Here is a 25,266-nt window from a genome sequence, read left to right as displayed (position 1 = left end):
TCAACAGAAAACCAAACTGGATCTGGCAAGAAGTAAGGAGAGCCAGGTGGTCCAGGTGTTTGCAATAGGAGCTAATCCTAATGCAAACATTAACTAGTGGAGGCCAAGCAGATGGGGGTGGAACATGAAGGGAGAGAGTGGGGCAACCATCTGTGCCAGCAGAGGGGAAGGAGGAGGCTGTGCAGAAGGCAGAGGCAGAGCCCGAGCCCCATGACTCCCCGTGCTCCACCCACCTCAGCCTTCACATGCCCCCAGGCAGCTCAGTGCTCTGCCCCTCACCCCAAGCCCCAAACTTGCAAGGGCACCCTCACCTCCCACCACACAGAGTTCCCCTCTCTCCTTTTATAGCAGAAAATATGCATGTTAAGGTTCTTTCTTTCTTTTTTTAATGTCAAAAGGTTTTGAGAATCCCTACACGATATCATTTGTACTTGTAGTTTCCACAACTGAGAAAACACACAAACAAAAAGCTACTGTGCCACACATGTTCACAGTAGCACTATTTACAATCGCCAAAAGGTGGAAACAACCCAAATGTCCACCAACAGAATAATGCATAAACAGAACATGGTATTCATACACTGGACTATTCTTCATGCATGAAAAAGAATGACAAAATGACACATGCTACAAGGTGGATGAACCTTGAAAACATTATACCAAAGTAAAAGAAGCCACAAACAGAATGTCAGATATTGCTATGATTCCATCTATATAAAATATCCCAAACAGGTAAAACCATAGGGGCAGAAAACACTTAGTGGTAGCCAAAGGTTGGGGGGAGGGAGCAGTGAGGAGTGATGGGTAGAGGGTGTCCTTTCGGGGAGGTGAGAATGTTCTAGAACTAGATGGTGATGATGGTTGTACAACACTGTGAATGTATTAAACGCCACTGAGCTGCACGTTTAAAATGTTTGAAGTGGTAAATCTAATGTGTATTTTATTACAATAAAAAAAGATACTGTGAATTCAGTAAACTTTAAACTAATCTTTAAGGTGTAACTTGGAAAACAGGAGCTATGAATGGTGAAAAACAAAACCACACATACATATGTGAACACTTATTCACTCCCCAAACAATGCTTGGTGTACAGATTCTCAGAACTCCTGCTAAGAATAATGACAATAATGGCGAACATTTATTAAAGCAGGCACTGCTCTAAGTGCTCAAATTTAATCCTGTGAGATAATCAGCCCCATTTTTCACAACATAAATCAGGAAGAGAGGTTAAATAACTAAATAGCCAGTAGGTAGCAAGACCTCAGAATTTGAATCTGAAGCCCATCTAGTTTCAAAGTGTATGTTCTCAGTGACAGCGCCATGGACTCAACAATGCAGACCCCTCTCATCTGGGCCCAATCCATTCTCTCTCACTATCTATCCCCCCCACCCCACACACACATCCTTCCAAAAAGAGAGCCACCTGCTGAGCCTCTGCACTGTGGTGCCTTCCAGCCAGAGCCCCTGTGGCAATGCTGCTATCATGCATCCCGGGCCAGCAGTGCCTTCCCTCCTCTCTGGAGGTGAGGCTGCGGTGGAAGGAAGGGAATGAGGGCCTCCAGGGCTCTTGCACAATCAGCCTGAACTGTTCTTTCCCCTTGCACTGTTGCCTGCAAACATTGTTTGGGAGCCCATTTTAGCCTGAGGACAGGAACAAAGAACTACTCTTGTGCCCCCGGCAAAATCAAAGGTGCCTTGTGCTCTGCTGGAGAACAAGGTGGAATGCAAACCTCTGAGCCACAAGACTGGACCGTTTTGCTTGGCCAGCACAACTTAGTCAAACACCCGCAATACGATCCGAGTGCCTTCACCCAATCCCGGTGGGCAGCACTGCTGCTCCAGGCATCTGAGCTACCCTGACCTAGCCATCAGTGACCCACTCCCAGTGATCTTTCACCCTATCACCACACTCTTTAACACACAGGAACTCATGGCTGGAAGAGATACCAAGAGAGATAAAGAGAGATAAAGGGGCCAAACAGACACCTGAATGTTGTTTTTAAAACAGAACATACATTCATTTCTAAGGATAAAAAAGTCCAATATAACTTCAGAGGTGGAAATATCACTAAAACAGAATAACTTCAAATCACAGCATGACTAAAATTTAAGAATTTCTATGACAAGAGTCCCTTATCCGTGCTCACACTTCTTATCGGGGAGGGGGCCCTAAACAGAACAGGACCTGGCCTAGCAGAGGGTCACTGCTGGCAGTCCCAACCCCAGTGATTTCTGAAAAAAGGTCGAACCTTTGTTTTTGAAAGCTTACCTTTCAATTTCAATGGCAAAACCAGACATTTACTATCTGGGTTATTTCTGTTCAGCTTACAACACTGCTCAAGTTCAGGGAATAAGCACAAAAATGAAATGGAAAGGGATCCTAACCAAATGAGCCATGCTTTGCCATGACAAACCAAGGGCTGCCACTCTTATTGCAAAGTTTTAGTTCTCCAGACTAGCAGGAAGAGGGCCACCGGTTATTTTAGCACGTAAAAAATCCACAACTGTACCCCACACACTACAAGAACTGAGTTCACATTTATAAACTGGGGCAAAGTAATAACAAGGGTCTTAATTGCTGGGGTTGGGGTGAGGACTAAGGGTCCTTACTTTTTGGGAAAAAAATTTTTTTTTAATTAAGTCAAAAGTCTAGAGTACAAATAATTACATCTAGTAAGACTCAAAAGAGAAAGCTACACAACTGTTAGACTGGGATATTCTACCATCAACCATTTCCCACAAATGACAACTTTAGCCCTGAATTACTGAAAATTTGTATGTAAATTAAATTTTTGCTTTCTTAATCAGACTTTAAATGTACAAGGGACCCATAGTATTTAAAGAAGCTCAAGAGAAAATTCTTTTGTAAAATAATGTTATTTTTCCCCCCCAATGAAAACGAACTCCTATGTATATCCTGGGTATACTGGGATTTCTCAGAGGGATCACTTGTACAAAGGTGAAATCCACACGAAAAAACAAATCACCTTCTCTCTTATTCTCTGATCTCTTTTGCTGCTCTGATCTCTTTTTGGACCCAGACCTAAGTTCCAGGCTTATTTCAGTGTAGAAAGGTAGGTCATACAATTTTTAGATGTAAAAGGCAACAGGTTAAAATGTCATCAAGTTGTACATCATACTTACTGCTGGTTCAACTTGACTTCGATCTGCAATATCTATGTGGACAACTTCAACAGTTTTCCATGTGTTCGGATCTAAACCGTGTACCTATATATGACAAAGAGAAAGGAAACAAAGCAAACTGTTAGGCAAAACTACTACACTTACATACATAATCTTTTATCTTTAGACTCTCGGAGTACATTATGAGGAATAAAAAAATCCAAATTGCTATTTCATTAAATTAGTTGTCTGAAGGCTGGAGGGATCTCAAAATCTTTTACCCCTGTAACCCCAAATAATAAGTGGGGGTGGGGGAGGGGGAGAGGGAAGGGGATAATGCCAAATTAACAGAAATCTGTCACCATTATTTTCTGGTAGCCCTTAGAGATGATTTATACAAAAAATGTACCTGACCTATGTTTAACCCAAATGGTACATGACAAAGTCCTTGTAACCTCTAAGTCCTAGACAAACAGAAGGTGACACTATAATTACATTTTAAGAGGCTGCACTGTATGGTCTAAATCCTCTCCTGTATTTGATTATCCTAAAGCTATTCAGTTTCAGTAGGATGTCAATTCCTCTATACCTCATGTTGTTCAATCATTTATTTCTGAAACTCCATCTATGAACCCATAAAGAACTGTTTAAAAACTGCCAAAGATACGCCCATTTGAAAACTAAAAATGGCAAATTAAATCATACAGACTAAAGCATACCAAAATATCTCATTTCGACTAAATTTTAGAGCTACTGTAAAAAAAAAAACGTGAAAAGTCAAATGATCATCTCGAAGAAAAACTCAAGTCAAATACTACAAATTATCATTAAAGTTCTACTGATTGGCACCAATAACATTAAACCACAGGGAGAAAAGAATCTACAACAATTACCATAAACTTACTTTCCCATAACAGCATATCATAAGGTTAGAACGGTAGTTCTCAAACTGGAATGCCCACCAGAAAATAGACTGCTGGACCCCATTTCCAGAGATTCTGATTCAGTGGGTATACAGTGAGGCCTGAGCCGTCTGCATTTCTAACAAGTTCCCAGATGCTGCTGCTGGTCCAGAGATCACACCTTTGAGAACCACTGGGCCAGGGCATCAACCTATACCAGATGCCCTCCCAAGTTCCCTGCCAAACCTTACAAGTTAATGACTACACTGAGTCTTAACTGAGTTTTTGGTAATTTACTTTAGGGATAAATGTGCACCAATTTGTAAAAGGCAGGAGCTTGTCAACATTTCTGTAAATCAGTCAAAGTACCTTCTCCCTCCTGCCTTTTGGCCATTTCTCTGAAATCAACCCATATTCCAGCAAAATGGAATGGAGGTGAAAATTAAAGCAATCAATTTTGCTATGCAGAGCAGCTCTGGCAAATACACAGATGAAAAGATGAAAAAAATTATCTGTGAATTTTTATCTATGCTCTCCCTGTCCCAGGAAAAGACAAGTGATGATAAAAACAGCAACCTCACCAAAGTCCACTCACACACCAGGGCAAGGGACTGACAAGGAAGGCCCGTTTGTTTCTGGCTGTGTGCTTGCCTCACCGCAATCTGACACACACCCCGGTGTGGCCAGGTGCTCATCTAAGGCAGGTGGCATCACTTTGGTGATGACAAAATGACTACAGTATTCCCATTTCCAGGGCCTTCTACACTGAAAGCCCAGAGTCAAAACTTACATTTTCTAATGTTCCCAAGTCTGGTTTGTGCCATGTTTCAATTTTAATGAAGAAATCATCTTTCATATATTCATTCTGCAGAAAACACAACAGTAAAATGATAGTGATCTTCCACTGGTTCTTGGGGCTCATGTCTGCAGGAGCTTTCCCCAGCACAAGTATCCATGCTTTGACTCTATAGGAAGACTGACATAGGAACACTGGTCCTCAAGTGACAAAGAACCATTAGCTGCCTACTTTTACAGACTTGTCAGGCCAACCAATTGCTGCATGCTTTTAAATAATGTAAACAACCCTGCTTGTCATACAGCACACAGGGCTAATAGTAAAGAAGCTGTGAGGTTTGGCGAGTGAATCTGGCATTCAAAGGAAGTAGCAGAAGCAAAATAAAGTGAATAGGGAGAGTTTTGAGGCAAGGCTGGAAAGAGCCCCTTAACAATGGAGCACGAGGTGGAGCGCGAGCTGCTGCCAGGAGCACCGAGGAGCAGCCATGCAGCAGTGGGCAGTTTTAAGAAAAGAGCAAGAAATAGTTGAAAATATTACTATGTAAAGCAAAGTTTATAGATGAAGAGTATGTGACACAAAAAGAGTTTTACTCACCGTTACAACTGAGGCATAACGAACAGGTAGGCGACAAAAGGGGAAAAATGTCAGAATATTAATTGGAGCCAAAATTGTCACAATATTTAATGTCACAAAGATTAAACTACCTGCCAACACAGAACATTTGGTTTATATCTGCAAAACACAACTTCTAAACAGTGACACTATAGGATACTTTAGATTGTGGAATCAATAATCTAATTTTAAAACAATGGTAAAAGAATAATGTCACAAAAGCAAAACATCGTTTATAAGGCTAACTTAGCAAACAACAGGAAACTGTTTGAGGAGTCTGTCCGTCATATTCTTCCTCTACTATGTGGCAATACAAGTAAAATACTGTTGAAACTACATCAAATGACACTTGTGCATGAGAATCACCTTTAAGGTTTCTGTATTCCTTTTATTTGCTCCCCGTGGAGCCTGCTTGGTCAACGGAGGACCTCAAGGTGCCTGTCATCTGGGAATGAACACGTGTCCCTCACTAGGGCCTGGGGGCGGGACCCAGCCCAGCTGCCTCTCTGCCAGTGCGTGCAGTGACTCCCCGACAACCCAAAGAAGGCCTTGCTTCGTGTTACCTTTCTCTAAGGCGCGGGCACCGCAGTCCCTTTCCTCATTAGCCGCAGGGTAGAAGGGTGAAACGGTTTCTGGGAACCAGACTTACTTGTTCTACAGTAGGGGTATGCGTTCCAGGCTTTCTCGTGAAACACCAAGGAGCCCTCGGGAGCAATCATCCTCACGAATGCAGGGACTTTGCTTTGAGGAGAGAAATACTGGATATATTTTCAACAGCACCATTAATTCTTCGTTGGCTGCTATCAGACTGCTTCAAAGAGTACTCAAATATAAAATTATTGTTTTTTAAAATAGAAGCAATTCTTTCTTATGGCTTTTGACCTACTCCCCTAATATGAGATCTAAGGGTTAACTGAAGCTATTCAACCTGCACATAATACAACACAGAAGTTCTCTCCTGCAGTTTAGACTATACCACATTGTTTCTTAATGCAGTATATAGTTGCCAAAATAAGATAACGACTCTGAATAAAAGTCCTTTAATACATTTTACAGAATAAACTTAAAGAAAAATGATAATGTGAAGGATCCATGTACAGAGTAAGATATTCAAATATGTTCAAGTATAACATTTTGTAGACTTGGAAAATGAATGTTAATTGCTGCCTCAAGTATGGTCAGAGTAGATGGGTTAAATATGTAATTAATACATGATGAGTTTCTGCAAATTCATGAGATAATCAGGAAAGATTCCAACAGATAAATGGGCAAAGGACATCCACAGACACACCACAAACAGAAAACACAACTGGTTAACAAACATGGAAAATCAGTTTTATCAGTCTTCAAAGCAGTACAAATGAAATGACCATTTTACTGATCGGTACCTACAGTACAGAAAGCAGTTTTACATGCACAGGCTTTCCACAGGTTGGATTCAAATCCCAACGTCACCGCTTAGAAGCTGTGTGACCTAGGGCATATTACTTGGCGCTCTTAACTTCCTCCTGTGTTGAACGGACTTCATACTATCTACTCCGCAGGGTTATTGAGAGGATTCCATCAGACAGAATCTGTAATGTGTTTAGCAATGGTGCAGTGCAGTGAGAGCCCACTAAACAGTGGTTACTGCTTTTTAATTATAATTTGACATGCAGCTGGGTGCTTTCACGTGCCTTTCTTCACTTTAATCCCTCAATAACACTATGAGTTAAGCACTAATTCATTATTTCATGTAACCAGCACTTAAGTGGCTGAATAACTGTATGTCAAAATGATATCCTCCAACTTGAAGCCCTGCGTATATTTTTTCCATCAGAGCTGCTTTCTGACAACTTTCAAGCACAACTTAATTTCCTAAACTAAGAGAAAGAACAAACTAAAGATACATGAGACCCAGAGAGGACTGCTAGCCCCATAGTAAGATTGAGCAGTTGAACAAAGATATTCCTATGTTGAATTTTGGAGACTAAGCAAGGTAGATGGAATGAACTCCACACCAGCCAGAGAGCTGCACAGCTACAGTAGTGTGGACAGTCCTTTCCTTGCCTCTGCAATACCAAGAACGGTACAGTTTAGGAATTCCCTACAGTTTAACTCACCTGATTTAATATGTATTTTAAAAAATGCCGTAACTCTTAAATGCCTTGTTTACAGACAGATGAAATAAATGTATTCCAACCAAAACAAAAAACAAAAAAAGACAGGATACATGAAAATAATATCACATTAAAAGTCAAGGAATCTCTAAGCAGTCCAAATTATTTCTTCCATTGCTAAAAAACTGGAACCAAAACTCCTTTAAATGTAGGAGAGGTCTAATCAGGGTATAACATAATACATATGGGGAATGTTTTATAATACTAGCTACAAGATTACCTGTCATCTGAGAGAATGACGAACAGATTATATCAGTGGTTCACTTGGTCAACTTAGAAAAAGGCAGGAGAAAAGTAGCTGTGTACCAGCTCAGAAACATACTCTGAACTATTCTATTTATTCCTATAGTGCCCAATATTCTAAAAACCTTAATATTCATCAAGTTTTAAAATTTGCTGACACAAACAAGAAAATTGGCAGTCAGTTACTGACGGCCAGCATGAGCCAAATCTGTAAGGAAGTTTTAGTGTTTCATCGTCTTGCTTCCAAATGCCTATTGTCTTATTTCCAGCATGCTTTTTCTACCATGCGAATTCCAATTCGTTTTATGTTTTGACTTAGTTAAAAACGACCAAACCTTTGAGCTAGTTTTGTTTCAAATTTACTGGTTTTTTACGTTTAACATGAGAACATTAACATACATCTCTCCTCAATGAATCTGACTAAATTTAGGGAAAATGTATAAATGGAGAAAATAAAACTGAATTTCACTTCTACTTTAAAGGAGAGGAATTTTCATTAATGGCAACTTTAATATATTCCTAACAAGGCAGGTCAAGTGTGCCATTCGTACACAACTGAAAGCACGTACCTTGTTTTCCACCTCAGTATCACTTAGGAAGTCACTTTAGTTAACATGCAGGAAACTCTGTGTTGGAAGCTTAGAGTCTCAGAAAAGGGACAAATATTAACCAAATTAACAAAATAGAGCTAGACCTTCAAAAACAAACAAATTAAAAAGGACATTCCTCCTCTTATTCCCCCAAACTAGTCACAAAATGTTGTCCTCATGATAAACCAACATGCATGACAGTGCTTACCTCAAGGTAAACACATCTCGATTTCAGAGTTTAAGAGTCAGCCACAGTATAATGTCCAGATGCACAAAGGTACTTTGCCAATACACAGCCCTTCCCCTACCCCATCTCTGAATACAAAATAAGAATACTTAACTTCAGGGTAAAATTCAACTGAAGTGTTTTATCAGTTGTGTTATCAATATTAAGATCTAACCTCAATATACCAATGGTTGTGAACCTATCTGTTGTGCAGTAAGACAACTTCGTCATAGTTGCAGAAGAAAACAAAGGGCTTATATGATTTAAAAGATACATAATAAATGACCATTGTGTACACTGAACTTCTGATGTAGGAGCTTTTTAAAAAAATCTTGTTCCTGAGATAAATAATACCTTGGCAAATCATTTCAAACTGCACTTTTTCCAATGAAATGTTTACATCTTCTTGTAGACAAAACAAACAAAACCATTCAAAGTTCCATTTTTCCATCCTTCTCCATCCTACTGTGGATAAACATCAAAATGTAGAAAAACATGGGGAAGAATCTGAAGACTACATTAATTCGTCATAAATAATCTTTCATTTTATAATCAACTAAAATATACCTTAAAGACACTGGAGACCTCATTCATTCATCCACTAAAGTATTTACTGCCTGTCCATTTTGCCAGGCACCATGTACATAATGGTGTACAAACAGGGACAATTCTTACCCAGAGCTCACCTTCCAGGGAGGGAAAGAGAAAACAGGCCAGCAAACAACAAATGACAATGAAAATTACCTTTCCTGAAGGCTATGAGTTTTAAGGAACATGGCAGTGGGCAAGTGAGTACCTGCGGCAAGGGTACTCAGAAAGGCCTCCCTGAGGAAGTGACACTACAGTGGCGACTGGAGGGTGCAGAGGGCCAGCTACATGAAGAGACAGCGAACACCAGAGCAGGCAGAGGGACCAGCATGACCAAAGGTCCTAAGATAGCAAAAGATCTGGTCTGCTTGGGCCGCTCGGGAGACCTCCAGCATGGTGAGACTGTAGTGAACAAAGAACAGAGGAATACAAGACAAGGATGATGAGGTGGGCAGGGTGCAGACAGATCACATGGGGCTCCTCTCACAGGCCTAAGAGTTTGGATTTTATTCTTTGTATGATGGGAAGCTACTGAAGGCTCTAAGGAGGGGAATGACACAATGTGATTTAAGTTTTAATATCATTCTGGCTTTGTGTGGAAAATTAAATGGAGTGGGCAAGAATGGACGGCAGCAAAAGTTAACTAAAAATGGATTAAAGAGCTAAATGAAAGAGCTGAACGTGTAAAATTCTTAGAAAAAAACATAAATTGAATGTCAAAATTAGAAGCTTTTTAAGCCTCAAAGGATATAAGAAAATGAAAAAGACAACTCACAAATGGGGGAAAAATACTGCAAATCATGTATCTGATAGGAGACTAGTATCCGGAATATATGAAGAACTCTTACAATAAAAAGCCAACCCAGTTTAAAAATGGGTAAAAGATTTGAACAGATATTTCTCCAAGGATCTACAAATGATCAATAAGCATATGAGAAGATTCTCAACATCATTAATCAGCAGGGAAATGCAAATCAAAACTACAATGAGAAACTACCTCACGCCCATTACTATGGCTGCCATTAAAAAAAAAATTCCAAAAATAACAAGTGTTGGCAGTGATGTGGAGAAAATGGAGCCTTCATACACTGTTATTGGGAATGTAAGATGGTACAATCACTTCGGAAAAGTCTGACACTTCTTCAAAAAGTGAGGAGTTACCGTATGCAATTCCAATTGTAGGTACATGTACATGTGTATGTACATACCCAAGAGAAATGAAAACATATGTTCACAGAGAAACTTGTACACAAATGTTTATAGCAGCATTATTTATAACAGTCAAAAGAATGAACAGCAAGAGATGAATGCAGGGAGGCAACCGGAGAAGTCTGAGAGACATGGAGCTTGCATTAACGCAGTGGTGCTAGAGATGGAAGAAAGGGAGAGATATAAGGGGGAAAAAATTAAAAACTGACTTAAAATTCCCCAATTTGTGGGAAAGGAATAAAATCACCAGACACAAACTGAATAACTTCTGGAAGGTATAACAAGACTCTAAAATTCAAGAGAATTATAAAAAACAAAAGGAGAAAGAAGTATTTTTCACAGAACAAAAGGAAAGTAGGAATGAGAAATGAAATATACCATAAAGAAGAAACTACATTGGAAAATGTCTGACATTCTTCTGAAATAGGATCACTCCTGATGTAGAAAACTTTGAACTATTCAAATCTTAAGACTCAGGCCTATATACAGAGAAAAAAATTATGTGTTGACAGCTAATTCTCGACTAAAGAACGAATTACTCTACTTGGCTGATATTTATTAATTTCTTACTATACTTACTCAGTGATGCTCATATCTCTGTGAAACATCATATGTAATCAACCTTTGCATTCTCAGATGATTTAAACTTCTCATTTTTAAACACGAACATAACTTAAGTTCCTGGCAAATGACTCTCGTTGCTTACAAAAATGAGCTCTTAACTTGAACCACATGAAACTTTTAAACAATGATTTTCAATAAAACCTCTGCTTCGACCTTTGAGGAACGAGGCCATTTTGGAGCTGATAAAGCTTTATGAATTCTCCATCATCCAGGACTGAATGAAGTTGGCTAGATTATAATGCTTATGGGGAATAAAAAACAGTAATGCTGGTTTTCCCCAAGAAGGAAGAGAAAACAATAGCAAAAGGATTGGTCAGTGTGTCTGTATGAGGTCTCAGGACAGCTGCAGGTTTTTCTCTGAAATACCATCTTAAAAGCTGCACCACATTTCCTTGACCAGCTTCAAAATTCTTCAACCAATAAATTCTGTCTCACCTCCCCACCATCCACTATTAAGTGTGTATTAAACAACCTTAGGAAACGTCCTCAAACTTTTTTGGCAAATGGGGTATACAACAAGACAAATATGTATGCATACAGAAATACCTGATTAGGTGTCAAATGGAGAAGTGACAAAAAGTGATGGTGTTTAAGGAAGAAGGATCAATATGAATGAAAGTAGTCAAGGAATGCACGGGACAGATCTGAGCTGTGCTCAGGAAACCAAGCAGGTTATGAGCAACCTGACAGGGGCGGAACAGGTCACTTCTCGAGGACAATAAAGAGATGGGCTTGCTTAGAGCCAAGGGTTTTTACTTTGGACAGAGTTATAACAATTGGAGATACATGGGTAATCTTGAGTAAGTACCTTGTTAAGTTCAACTTTATTTTGGATAAAGACTGGCGACTTTAAAGACTTAGGAGAAAATGGGATGTGGTGAAATCCATGGTCTTGGAAGAAATTTCTCTGTAAACTCTTTGGGACTTCACTTTAGGAAATGGAAAATTTCCTCCCACAGGGCTCAGCAGTAAAGAGAGCGATAAAGAGGAGCCACAACGCCTCCTGGGTTCCTGGGCTATCTCTGCTACCAAACAGCAGTGACATATCAGCCAGCTACTGAAATCTTAGTTACTGGACCTAGTTTCCTCACTAGCAAAGGTTGACATGGGGAATGAATGAGCTCCCACCTAGAGCACTTACAGTGACCAGAACGCAGGAAGTACTAGATCCTCTGCTTAGAATCACAATGGGTGAACACTCACTATAAGTTATCAAAGGAAGTGGAAAGAATATCATCCCATAAGAGGACTATTACCTGAGACTCAGGGAAACCAGACATTTGAAATGTCCCTTGCGATGATCACTAAATTTTGTATTTATTTTATTTTTATGTAGGAAAAATATACTACTCAACCTCTACTGTAAGGCTGGTAGCCCTGAGAACTCCTTCTTTAACGTAGCATGTTATGGATGTATTAAATTTTGAATTTTTTAATACTTCACCAAGATTGTTTCTCAATCTCCTGGCTGAGATTAAGTGTGTGTATCTTACCATGAAGTGTTTTTTGCTGAAATGGGAAAGCATACTGACCAGGGAATTCAGAGACCTCGATAACACTTGGTAAAGCAGACCTCAGAATTCAAGTGTCCCAAATGTAAAGTAAGGTGCTGGCAGCCTCAGCCAACCAACTTACCCAGCAAGGTTTGCCAAGTCTGCAAGCCTGTCTATCAATGCTATACAGTGACAGTGCACAGAGCACTATAGGTTTCCCAATGGAATAAGTCCTGGAAAAGGGAACATATATTTCTGGACACAAATTTAACTTCCTCAGGGAGAGAGAGCTCTAAAACTCTCTAGGGACTGTGGGTATGTCTTCAGCATGCTGAATGGATGCCCTTGCAGGACACTGAAGTCTGATGGGGCTGTACTGCCATCCCTGGGCCATGTCTGTGGTCTTTCCTCCACAGGAAGGCCTGAGCACTTGCTGCTAAACGATTCTTTACCCTTCCATAACAAGTTATCCTGGGGCTACTGTGCCTTCAGTATGACACTGATGACTTTGAGCGTGGACATCTGATTGCCCTTGCTCCATGACCTCCCCTACGGGACCACAGTGACAGTGGGTCCCTGTTTTGTCTTTATTAACAGACAGCTTTTTTATTGTTTTTCATTACCACCAGAGTGGCTATTATCTGCCACACTGCCTGAGATCCATTACTGCCACCTTCTTTCCTTCTTCCCTTTCCTGTCTCATGCCTCTCCACGCTTCCATCCAGAACTGCCATCTCAGTGTGACAAGGCCAGCCTTCTATGAGCATCAAATAGTCCTCACCATCCGATCAGACCCCATCTCGCCCTTCTCATGGGACACCTGTGCTCATCAGTGCAGGCCCTTGAGACTGTGACTTGTGACCAAAAGAGCATGGGATTAGAAATCACAGAATCCAGGCTCAGTCTCCATCCCACCACTTACTACCTGTGTGACTTCGAGTAAATATGAAACTTAGTGCCTTCTTATGTATAATGTGTATACTGCCCATGTCTCAGGACTGCAATGAGGATTAAAGGAGTGCATGAAAGGGTGAAACCAAAGGGTACTGTGGAATGATTTCAGCTCCTTCTAGGAATGAAGAAGCAGCTCCAGAAGCCAGACTGTGCTGGGAGGGTGGCCTCCACAGCCAAGGTTTTCCTTTATTTAATTGCCTGAAAGGAATTCCGAACCTCATCCCAATAATCCCTCCAGAATAATAATATCTCTTGCACTAACCATATTTATACAGCCCTCTTGAACTTAACAGATCCATTATGTATGGCTGGAGTGTCACCTAAATCAGATATTTCAAAATTAATATTTATCATTCTTTACTTTCTCATTAAACAAAAATACAGAAGAGTAAAATAAATTTAAATCACCCATAACTCCACCACCAAGGGAAAAACATTCTTAACATTTTAATGAATCTCTTTCTAGGCATTTTTCTGATTAACTTTTAAAATTATATACAACATATTATTTATGTACAAATTTAGCAACTGGTCTTTTCCATGTAATAATATATCAAACATTTTCTCAATATTCCAACTCTTAGTTTTCAAACGAAGGATATTTTGAATCTATTTCAAGTGTATATGGACATCACAGACCAACAGAAAATTTTACATATCAAACTTTTTGGTTTATTTTAGATGCTCCAGAGAGTTGAATGTTTATAATAAAGGGAGTTTTTTTTTTTGGTAAAATTCAATTAATGAGTAAATATAAAATGCTAGAAAAGTAAGCTGAGTAAGCTGAGTAAAGTAAGTAAAGTAAAGTAAGTAAATTCAATACTATAAATATTATAGGTTATACCATCTAGAATGCTAAAATTCTCTCAAATGGCACATTTTTAGATATGTTTAAGGTGCTAACAAATTAACAGAAACCATGAATAACACAGTCTTTATGGATAACTGATTAATCAAAGTTATTGCCTTCATTCAAACATGCATCAGAAACAAAGAAATGCTGTTCTAAGCGAAAATAAAAGTAAAATTTAAGGTTCTACAAAATGATGACCCACTTTATATTCATGTGTCATTATAAATGAAGCAATAGCCTCAAACAGAGAAAATATGAAAAATACTAATAATCACAACTTATCTGCAATTTTAAAAACCTCTATAAAACCCTGGCATTAATCAACATGAAGAGAAGAAAGCCAAGAGCAGAGCAGATTCCCTCTTCCTTCGATAAACTGGGGACACTACTGACAAAAAAAGACGCTTAAAAACCATTACTGATCTTTCACCCTTGGATAAATATTGCTATGCATTTTCTATTTTAAAATATTTATGCCAAAGACAGAGATTAGACTGCCAAATTTAGGAGAATGTGCAAAAGAACCTCTGCAAACAAAAGAGATAAAAACAATGAACAAAGGATTTGAAGGGTCAAGTCACACAGGAAATTCAAAAGGCCAAATTAATATGAAAAGACATTCAACTTCACTAATAAAGAAATGCAAATTTAAACAAGGGGCTATTTTTTTGTGTATCAAATTGGCAAAAATTAAAAAGATAGAAAAATATGGGAAAACAAATGTTCTCAAACTCTTGGAAGGCAATCTGGCAATAATATCAAAATTTTAAAGGAGCATGGACTTCCAGCAATCCTACTGTAATGAATTTCTCCTAGAGAAATAGTAACCTAAGGCATAAAGACTTAAAGAAATACTACCTGTAACAGACAAAAAGAAAAATACCTAAAACACCTAAATCAACCTACCATTCAGAGAATGGTTAAGTAAACTATGCTTATGTCCACACCAAAAAATTTTACTCAGCTTTAAAAAGAATGGAAAGGGCATTAAATAATAACAACATGAAAGGATGCTCATGATATATCACTGCATGAAAATTAATGCAAAGTGCATAACCATATGTATGGTATGATCCCATTTGCTGTGGGAAACAATAAATGATACAAGTGACATATTTCTATGTTTTTTATTAATTAATTTATTTATTTTTGGCTGTGTTGGGTCTTCGTTTCTGTGCGAGGGCTTTCTCTAGTTGTGGCAAGCGGGGGCCACTCTTCATTGCGGTACGCGGGCCTCTCACTATCACGGCCTCTCTTGTTGCAGAGCACAGGCTCCAGACGCACAGGCTCAGTAGTTGTGGCTCACGGGCCTAGTTGCTCCGCAGCCTGTGGGATCTTCCCAGACCAGGGCTTGAACCCGTGTCCCCTGCATTGGCAGGCAGATTCTCAACCACTGCGCCACCAGGGAAGCCCTCTATGTTTTTTACAAACTTATTTGAATACGTATAGAAAATGATCTGTAAGGATAAACTCTAGGCTGTTTCTAGTTTCTCTCTGGAGTTATGGGTGTGTGATGATGTGAGATGGGGACTAAGTTTTTAATTTATAATCTTCTGTTTGAATTGTTTAATAAGCAGACAGATCACTGTATAATTTAAAAATAACTAATAAAGGGCTTCCCTGGTGGCACAGTGGTTGAGAGTCCGCCTGCCGATGCAGGGGACACGGGTTCGTGCCCCAGTCCAGGAAGATGCCACATGCCGTGGAGTAGCTGGGCCCGTGAGCCATGGCCGCTGAGCCTGCGCGTCCGAAGCCTGTGCTCCGCAACGAGAGAGGCCACAACAGTGAGAGGCCCGCGTACCGCAAAAAAAAAAACTAATAAAGGGGGGAGAAACACTCTCAAAAAATTAAAATGCAACATATTAGCACAATGAAAAAAAAATTCTTTGGGGGGGGATCACATTACAATTTTTTAAAGCACCTCAGCACATCTACTAGTGAGTTAGGTAGTTACATACTGAATAAGTAGGCTGGGTAGTCAAAGCGTGATTGTTTAATATGATGACTAAGCACCAAATGTGAACACCCTGCTTACCTCTTCAGGTGATAAATTTTGTGTGTATACTGTCCCTTTTCTCCATCCTTTTCATAAGGTTCATTCTTTAAGACTTCAATTCCTTCTCCACCACCAGTCTCATTCTTACTGGCTTCTGCAACAGAGTAAAGCTGCCCAACCTGATACTGAAATATCAAAGAGTACAGAATTTCAATAAGTCAGCATAAATGCAGGAACTTCCTGTGCCAAAATCTTATTGTAGATATAGAAAAGCACATCCAAACCATTTAGCACATGTGTTCTATATGAAAACATGACTCAAATCAGAAATCAATATGTTTAGAGAGACAAACACCAGATGATCATACAGCTTCAAGAAACTATAATATTTTACAAGATTTCCATTATTTAAGAAAACTGTTGGTTACAAATATTCTGGTGCTTTAACATATACTATCCACTTATCAAGACATCTTGACACTTGTTTCAGTTTTTTGAATAATAAATATACATTTGTATTTTCCAAAGCATTTTCATATCTATTATACCTCATTTAGTTTCACAAACTTCTAAAGAAGGTATGGAAGGAACATAATTGTTACTTCGCCAAATAAGAAAGCAGAGCAATCAGAATACCGTTCTCAATAATGAGGAGGAATATACAGTGTAACAATAAAAGCCTGCAAGTACAAAGAACCATTACAGTCTAAATTTTAGTACACCTCTGGGGTGTTCTTTTCCATGCTTATGTATATGACATGGCTGATTTGGCCCTTGCCCACCTAAACACAAACAGTACTGGGTATCCAGGGTCAGAACAGTTAATTGTGAAGCTCTCTAGTAAACAGAAACTGTTTTTAAAGTATTTATAAATATCCAAGTATTACCATAAAAGGCAAGAAATTGCTGATAGTGGTTTCTATTTCATTTTAAAGTGAATGAGAATTCTCAGTGGACTTCACCCATACCTGTAGGTGGGCAGTATTGTTCTATGCCAATCTGGAGTTTCTAACAGTTCCAACAAATGATAAAAAGCAAAGTTCTTGTGTTCTAATTTGTTCTAGTGACTCAATCATGGCATTATCTCCAGTCTCTACAAATTTGGCTAAATTTCTTCCTTCCAATGAAGACAGCCTTGAAGAAAGGTTTTTTTCTTTTTTAAGCATATTTTCAAAGAAAAGCTACCTCTCAAAAGTAATAATTCAAAACTAACATTTTATTTGAGGAATAAAAAAACAGGGGTGGTTGTAAGCTTAGTAAATATTCATATCTAAAAAGCCCATGGGAGTATGATGCTATCTTGCAGGTTAATTTACACACACACACACACACACACACACACACACTCAATTTGGAAAGATTTCTTAAACGCATCAAAAAAGTTTTTGTAGAGATTTTAGACTGCAGAAAGGGCTTTTTTCTTTTGGTTTTCATGATACAACACCAGGGTTAGTCCAGTAATGCTACAATCCTTACGTCCTTCAAAATATACTTCTCAACACTGTGATATTTTGAAAACATGATTAAAATGTCTCTAAGCCAGAGGGTAAATTTGATCTTGGTCAGGAACAGAGTAACAAAAACTTACACAGGAAGGACAACAGTATCCAAAAATATGCTATTAATGGACTGATATTTTGCCACATGCTACTAGGCTCTCATTCTCATTTTTAAGGATAACTTAAAGACAAGAGGCATGTTTTATTAAGTCCAAATATAACAAAAAGCTGAGATTATTCTGGGTGACAATACTAAGACTCAGAAACTAGCTGAAACCAAAAGAAAAATTTAACAGAAACAAATGTCAATTTCCACATTCAAGTTCAAACAATTGTACAAGTAAAGAACAGGGGTGCCTGGCTTGTCTCGAGTGTTCTAATTCACTTTAATACAGAAACCTCAGGCACTACTAAGGTACATGCGGCTATGTTCAAGTCTACATGAAACAGTGACACACAGCTACTCCTTTTAAGTTCCTGCATTTTATTTTTTTTCTGTCTGCCTTCTGTCAGCTGTCACATCTTAGGTTATCAGTTTGTTTTGTCCCACTTCCAATTCACTGCTTCTAATCGAGTGTCAGCTCTAGGAAAACCAGATAACCTAAGAGTGCAAGCTGTGCGCAAGTTACAGAAGGACCCAAAGGCCTTTATGGGTTTTCCTACACGTATCTTGATTTCTCAGAAGCTGTCTCTGCTTTTATCCTCATTCCTGGCTATACTACAGAGAGCTACAACTGCAGGACATGCAAGTTCTGAATAGGTGATGCATTTCTGTACCGTGCAGATCAAGGGAGACAATGATCTCTCACGGTTCTGTGGTCAGACTGTGTTGGGAACACTTTTTCAGTTGGGAGCAACAACTACAGCACGTGCAGTGAGCGGTGAGACGAGCTTGTGAGTAAGTCTGGAGATCACATTATATTAGGCCAAATGAATGTGCTGGGAATGTTTAACCTTGTGACCTCACGCAGAAAAGATGGAACAAAAGGGCCAGGAGGAGGAGAGAGAATTGTCCAAAAAATACCCTGAAAGGTCACCATGTGCAAGACAGAACAGGCTTACTTCTCTTTGCTCAAGTGGAAGGAACTGTAAACAACAGGCAAACTTTATAGGAAAGCAGATTTTGGTTTAAAGTAATGACAAATGTTTAAAATATTTAACAGTAAAGTAGGCTGCTTCTCCAAGCAGCAAGTGACTTAACCCTAAAGTGCCTAAGTTGAGGCTGGAACCTTCTTTCTCTGGGATACTGTAGATAGAACTCCTGCACCAGACAGGAAGTTAATCTACATTCTGAGATCCTTCCAAAACAAGGCAGTGTTAACAGAAATTCATTTACAATTAATTATCTCTAACACATCATAATTCACTCTGTCACATAAACTGCAAAGTAAAGGTAAATGAATACAATGAAAATATGTCTTTAGATTAGCGTATCAAAATAAACTATGTAAGCAAGACTTACCTCCTGAACCGAACATGGCAAAACCACACGGCTAAAAAGACAAAAGAATAACAAATATGTTAAACATGAAATAGTTGGCTTTAAAACACAGATCTCCACGATTAAAGAGGTTTCGTTTTAAATCCAATGATAGCTTAGTACAAGATGTTGTTTATGGAAGAGGGTCTTTGCAATGACTACAGCTCTAAATAAGAGTTTTTAAATGGGGGAAATAAAACTACCCATTCCTGGCTCTCAACAATCACTTGCATTTAGCATCCTCATTATACCAGGACCCCAAAAACGCAGTTGTAGAAATTCTTGTGAGGAGTAAAGGAACAAGAGAAAACTCATCACTGAACATTGCAGGGTACAGGATATATTATTTGTAGACTGCCTGGTCAGGTTGTCCTTGTGAAACTTTAAGTATGGTTTCATTCTCCATCTATGTATTATGCATTTTGTTTTTATGATACTTTCTCCCAGAATACATGTCTTGAATCTCACGAATGAATGCCTCCAAAAATTGTTCCCCACTACCCAATTATTCCTCAATTTTATTAGAAAAACAAGTAAAAGGTCCTTTAGACTTAGTAAGAAAAAACTTTACCATGGAAAATACATTGAACTTTATAAATATAACCCCTTTTCAATATAAGGTTTCTGTGTTTGATCTTGTCCAAGAGTTTGTTACTGTACATACAAAAGGACCAGTATAGAGGCATAATGCTCCTAAAGATGAATTTGAAAAAAGAATTCTATGATGTATTATTTTATATCATTGTATAATTTAAAAATAACTAATAAAGGGCTTCCCTGGTGGCACAGTGGTTGAGAGTCCGCCTGCCGATGCAGGAGACACGGGTTCGTTTGCATTTTATCTCCAGATTTTTATAGGGAAGTACCCTCACACTTATTTCCACAATAAGCTCTGAAAACCAAGGCCATCCCTGAATATCAAATGTCTCATGATAATAGCTGGTGTCCAAGATAGCAACTTTTTCTTTTTTGGCCTGGTCATTCTTAGACTTTTCCCTCCTAACCATCAAGCTACCATAGCAGTGCCATTTAAAATCTTATTTAACTCTTTCTACTATGAGGAGAGAAAAAAAAATATCATGGCATTCACCTCAATTTTCATTTTACAGAAAATTCCCAGTAGTTTTCCTCATTCCAACTTCTCTTCAGCTCACTTTTCACCTGTTTCTCTCTCCTTAGTCTCCTCAAACAACGATGCTTGAAAGCCCACATCACCTTAATCTCCAACACGTGTAAAACACGTCTCCTGTTACTCCCTCCTCCTTGACTACTGGGGGGTCACTCATCACTCTGTCTTTCTGATAATGGTCATCTAAAGACAATGAACATTCTCAAAGTCACAATGGTTACTAATTTTTATTCTCATCAAGAATAAACTTGTTATACAAAATCCTTCCAAACCTAATCATTTTAGCTGTCTCCTCAGGGTACACACTAACTTGCTCACTGTCTCAGTAACAGAAAATGAACTAGGGCGGAGGCAGGGGGAAGACTATGATACAGGCTGGGAGCATATTTTGGGAGATACAGACAAAGATACAGTTTGGGAGCATATTATCAGGGTCTGGAATACAATGGGAAGAAATCTATTAAATTTATTAGACAACAAGGAATCCTGGAAGGTTGTTCCAAAAGGTAAGTGACATAACTACAGCTAACCTGAAGGCGTCATCTGTAGGTGGTTAAAAACATTGAGAAGCAGGAAGGTGAAAAAAAGCCATCTTTTGGGAGGCAGGGCAAGGATGTACAAAGGTCCAAATGAGGATGCTGGGATGCAGAGGAAATGGAAGGAAAGAACAGAAAGGAAACAGTTAAAGACTTCCCTAAAGTTTCACAAAACCAAAGAATCACTGCTGAGTAATTTTAACAACTACTCACTAGTAGGAAGATCCCTATTTTTATATACTAACACTTTCAGGGAAACTTACTTCACAAAATGAAAATGACTGATAAAGACATTATGAATGAATGATGAGTCAAGTAACTTCTTCAAGATTTGCTTAAGAAAAAGTAAAAGAGAAAAGAAACAGGCTTTGATTTTGTATTATTATTCTAAAAGCAGTGTTCAACTTTTAGAGCAATTTGAAATTTTTCAAACTTCTCTGAAAATCCTTCTAAAATAATTTTCCAGATCGAACTACAAATAGTTCTTTAAAACCAGGACTTTTACACTAATGGCAATTTCATCTATTGCTTAAGCAACAACCTGAAGGGAACTCCCCAACCTGAGAAAATTATTTCTAACCTTTTAATTCATGTCAAAAATAGATGGCATTTTTTAAGACAGCAAACATTTGCCAAAGTATATTACAGTTTACCAACATCTTCACATAGGAATGACCTATTCATTGCTCCTGACCAAAAACAATTTTAGAAAGTTGACGTGTGAGTAGGAAGAATCATTTTTTTTGTTAAAAAACACTGAGTTCTTACAGTGTGCTAGACTAGATGCTGTGCGGTACCGGGAATACTTAAAATAAGAAACAGCCTCTGACCTCAAAAAGTCTAGGAGGAAAATGGGAATTCCCTAGCGGCCCAGTGGTTAGTACTCCATGCTTTTACTGCCAAGGGACCAGGTTCAATTCCTGGTTGGGGAACTAAGATCCCACAAGCCACGCCTCAGCCAAAAAAAAAAAAAAACTCTAGGAGGAAAAAAAAAGTCTAGGGGAGACATACATGAGGAGTGAACATTAAGAAATGTAATTGTATAACTCCTCCAGAAAAAGTATTACACCTTGAACACATTTCAACACTTGTTACCTCGGCACATTAAAATTTTTATAAAGAAAGTAATGATTCACAAAAAGCACAGCATGCAAATTCCCAATGAGAATTTCTTTCCATGATTTAGCCTGATACTACTCACATAACTGTCAAAGGGATCTACTGAACACTTAATTCACATTTTAGGAGGGAGGAAATAACTAAGAAAAATGACTAGATCTATGACCTAAAATCAGTTCTGCAATGCACTTGCTATGTGACTTGGGCCAAGTCAATTTCCTCCTGTCTTATTTCCTCCAGAAGTCTTAATATCTGCCACTTATCAGTTACAAAAACTTCAGAGTAATAAATGAGATAACACTTGCATGATACATTGTACAAACGACTTGGAAGAAAAATTTTTATAAATCCAAAGTTCAATACTATAAATAAGCTTTAACTGAAAATGTGTCTTTTCTCAGGATCCCTGTCACTGAATAAAGTTATAATTTTTCATTAATTTATTTAACAAATATTTATTGAACACTTACTATGTGCTGGAGACTATTCTATGAGCTGAGGATGTGAGAGTGAGCAAAACAGACAGATTCGTGGAGTTTACATGCAGTGAGAGAACACATCTAGTAAAATAAAAAAAATAATCATTGTGCTGCATGTTAGTGGTGATAACTGCTATGGAGAACAATAAAGCAGGGAAGGCAAACACCAAATGGGGGGGGGGTGCAATTAGATCTTCAGAGAGGGATTCCCTAAGGTGATATTTAAGCAAAGACCTGAAAGGAGGTGAGTTAGTGAGATGAGGGAAGAGCTCTTTATGCAGAGGGAACAGCAAGCAGAAAGGCCCCGAACTGAACTTTTCCTGGAGTAGTGGAGGAACAGCAAGAAAACTTGTGAGCTTGGAAGGGACAAGGGAAGGGACGTAACTGAAATCACAGCACAAAACAGTGTTAAGACCTCCTAGGCTATAGTAAAGGCATTGGCTTTTATTCTCAGTGAGATAAGGAGTCTGAAGGATTTTAAGCAAAGCAGCGACAGGAGTGACTTTTTAAAAGAAGTTTGAGAACTAACACTAAAAATAAGCTGTCCGGAGTTAGCTAAATTAAGCCAAGAATTTTAAGAGTTTAAAATCAAAAGAGCATTTGAAAAACCCAAGAACGGGCCACACTCGAAATCCCTAGTTGCCCAAGGGATGCTGACAACACGAACCAGCTGTGACAGCTGAACATTCCCTACCAACCAGATTTCCTGTGATATTCACAATCCCTGCCGGTAGGAAATGCCATAACTTTTCAACAAAACCACTTCGCCGGTCTGATGCACCTGGAAACCCTTTTATCTGACCAACCACATGTTAACGCCTCATCTAAACCCCGGGAAGTACACGGAGCCCAGAGTGTCACCCCATCTTAAAGATGTAGAAACTGAGACTCAGAGCAGAAAGATGGCTCTCCCGTGAAGGGAGAGCTTCACTGCCCAGTGAAGAGCATGTTTTCCGGACTCCCGACTCCAGCATGAACTTCAGGGCACCTACGTCCCACCTCCAGCCCCGACACCAGGGCTACCTTTACCTGGCAAGCCCACCTCCCGCGGGTTACAGACAGGCTCCACCCCGGACGAAAACCCACAGACCCATCGCGTCTCCCCCACCCTTGGGCTTCGGCTGGGTCCCACCCGAGAGCCTGGGGATGGGCCCAGGTTCAGACTAGGGTGAGGGGGTTAGGGAGAGAAGGCGGGTCCCAGCGGAAACTCCCGGCCGCGCCTTCCTGAGCCACGCGCTGCAGCTGAGACCCTGCCGCCTCCGCCCCTGGGTGGGGAGAGGGCAGCACTGTTACCACGACAACGCCAGGGGGGCCTGGGGGCGCGCCGCGGAGGGGCCTAGAGCGGGCCGGGGGCGCGGGCCGGGGGAGGGGGTGCGCGCAGGGAGCGGCCGGCCCGAGGCTCGCTCCTTCTTAGGAATATTCCGCCACTTCTCAATCAATGATTCTCCCACCACAGCCGTCCCGGAACCTCGCTCACGCCCACCGATCCTACTCACAATTCTTTAATCAGCACCATCTTCCCGGAACCCCTTCACAGCTGCCGCCACTACCTCTACCACCGCCGCCACCGCCGCTACCGCCTCTCACGGCGCCTGCGCGGCCCCGCCCCCTGCCTCCCGGGCCGCTGCGGCGCCTGCGCGTCCACACCCTTCCGCCACGACCCGTCACGTCAGCGCGCGAGAGGAGCTGCTCGGCCCCGCCCCAGTTCCGCGCCCCGCCCTGGGCGCGCGAGGTTTCTACTGCGGCTGTGCGGCTCAGCGCGCGCTAACCGCGCGCTCGGTTGTCTCGCGTCGGCGATTCCGACCTTCAGTCAAGTTGTCTCGAGGTGGCTGTGCAGCCTACGCTCTCTGGTGAGTTTTCCAGTCGGTTCCCTCGAAGTCGTTTTCTGGTGACCAGAGCTAAACTTTCTCTCACTGCTCTTGAGAAGGAGGCCCGCCTTCTTCACAGACCCCTCACTTCAGAAGTCCGTGTTACAGACTCGAGACGGGTCGGAGAGGGGTTGGACGGGTGGGCGGCTCGCGCGCCGGTTCCACGAGCCCAGAACCAAGCCGCGTACAGCTGTGGCTGCACGAGTTCCCAACGCCCACACCCCCTGCCCCCGAATCCAGAATCCCGCAGTGGCTGTGACCCGACCGCAGGGGCGTCCGACCCTCCCGACCAGCCCCCCGGGGGGAAAGGGGGTGCGCGCCCTTAGGTCCCGGAAAGGGGGGCCTGTTGTGGGGAGACGCTAGCGGGTCCCGGTGAAGGCCCCACACGACTCGGGCGCCAGCCTGAAAGCCAGGAGGTGGCCTTAGGAGGAGTTGTAGCGCAGGGTCACTCGCTTGCTCTGTGCTAGTCTCAGGTCTAGGCCCTGGGATACACCTGGAAGCAAAATAGACACTGTCCGTGCCCTCACTTGGAAACAGAGAAGAGAGAATTTGGCGTAGTGGTAAGTGCTCTCCCATGAATACGGTAACAGGGTAGAGGCGAAGGCAGAGCAATCAAGGGAAGGACTCTCCGGAGGCCACGGTTGAGCCTGATGTTAGCCCAGCCTGTGAAGATGGGCGAGGCATCCCAATTAGAGGAAAATAGACCGGGAGGCTGAAATACGCTTAGAGTAGTAGTTGAGGAGCAGGTGGAGGCCAGGTGTGGCTAGGACGTCTTAAGTGTGCGGGA

At 40.6% G+C, this 25,266-nt stretch overlaps 1 protein-coding gene and 1 non-coding gene across 3 annotated transcripts in view; both read right to left on the bottom strand.

Annotated features, from left to right (window-relative positions):
- The window catches only part of PITPNB (phosphatidylinositol transfer protein beta), a 62,008-nt gene extending 37,769 nt beyond the window's left edge, over positions 1 to 24,239 (bottom strand). For both annotated transcript variants that reach the window (XM_004283774.4, XM_004283773.3), the window contains exons 1-7: positions 24,108 to 24,239; positions 19,331 to 19,361; positions 16,409 to 16,554; positions 6,084 to 6,175; positions 5,417 to 5,424; positions 4,817 to 4,891; positions 3,146 to 3,229 (exon numbers count right to left, since the gene is read on the bottom strand). In XM_004283774.4, coding sequence (XP_004283822.1) covers positions 3,146 to 3,229; positions 4,817 to 4,891; positions 5,417 to 5,424; positions 6,084 to 6,175; positions 16,409 to 16,554; positions 19,331 to 19,361; positions 24,108 to 24,127 — 456 coding nt within the window. In that variant the 5' untranslated portion in view covers positions 24,128 to 24,239. The remainder of the gene's footprint in view (positions 1 to 3,145; positions 3,230 to 4,816; positions 4,892 to 5,416; positions 5,425 to 6,083; positions 6,176 to 16,408; positions 16,555 to 19,330; positions 19,362 to 24,107) is intronic.
- On the bottom strand, positions 12,402 to 12,520 carry LOC117198124 (small nucleolar RNA U109). Its single transcript, XR_004479070.1, has one exon. It is a non-coding gene; the product is annotated as a small nucleolar RNA U109 (small nucleolar RNA).
- Positions 24,240 to 25,266: the final 1,027 nt, after the last annotated feature.

This window comes from Orcinus orca, chromosome 15 (genome assembly GCF_937001465.1).
Source record: "Orcinus orca chromosome 15, mOrcOrc1.1, whole genome shotgun sequence".
Taxonomy (NCBI): Eukaryota; Metazoa; Chordata; class Mammalia; order Artiodactyla; family Delphinidae; genus Orcinus; species Orcinus orca.
Note: the sequence above shows the minus strand (reverse complement) of the source record. Positions and strands in the feature narration are given on the sequence as shown.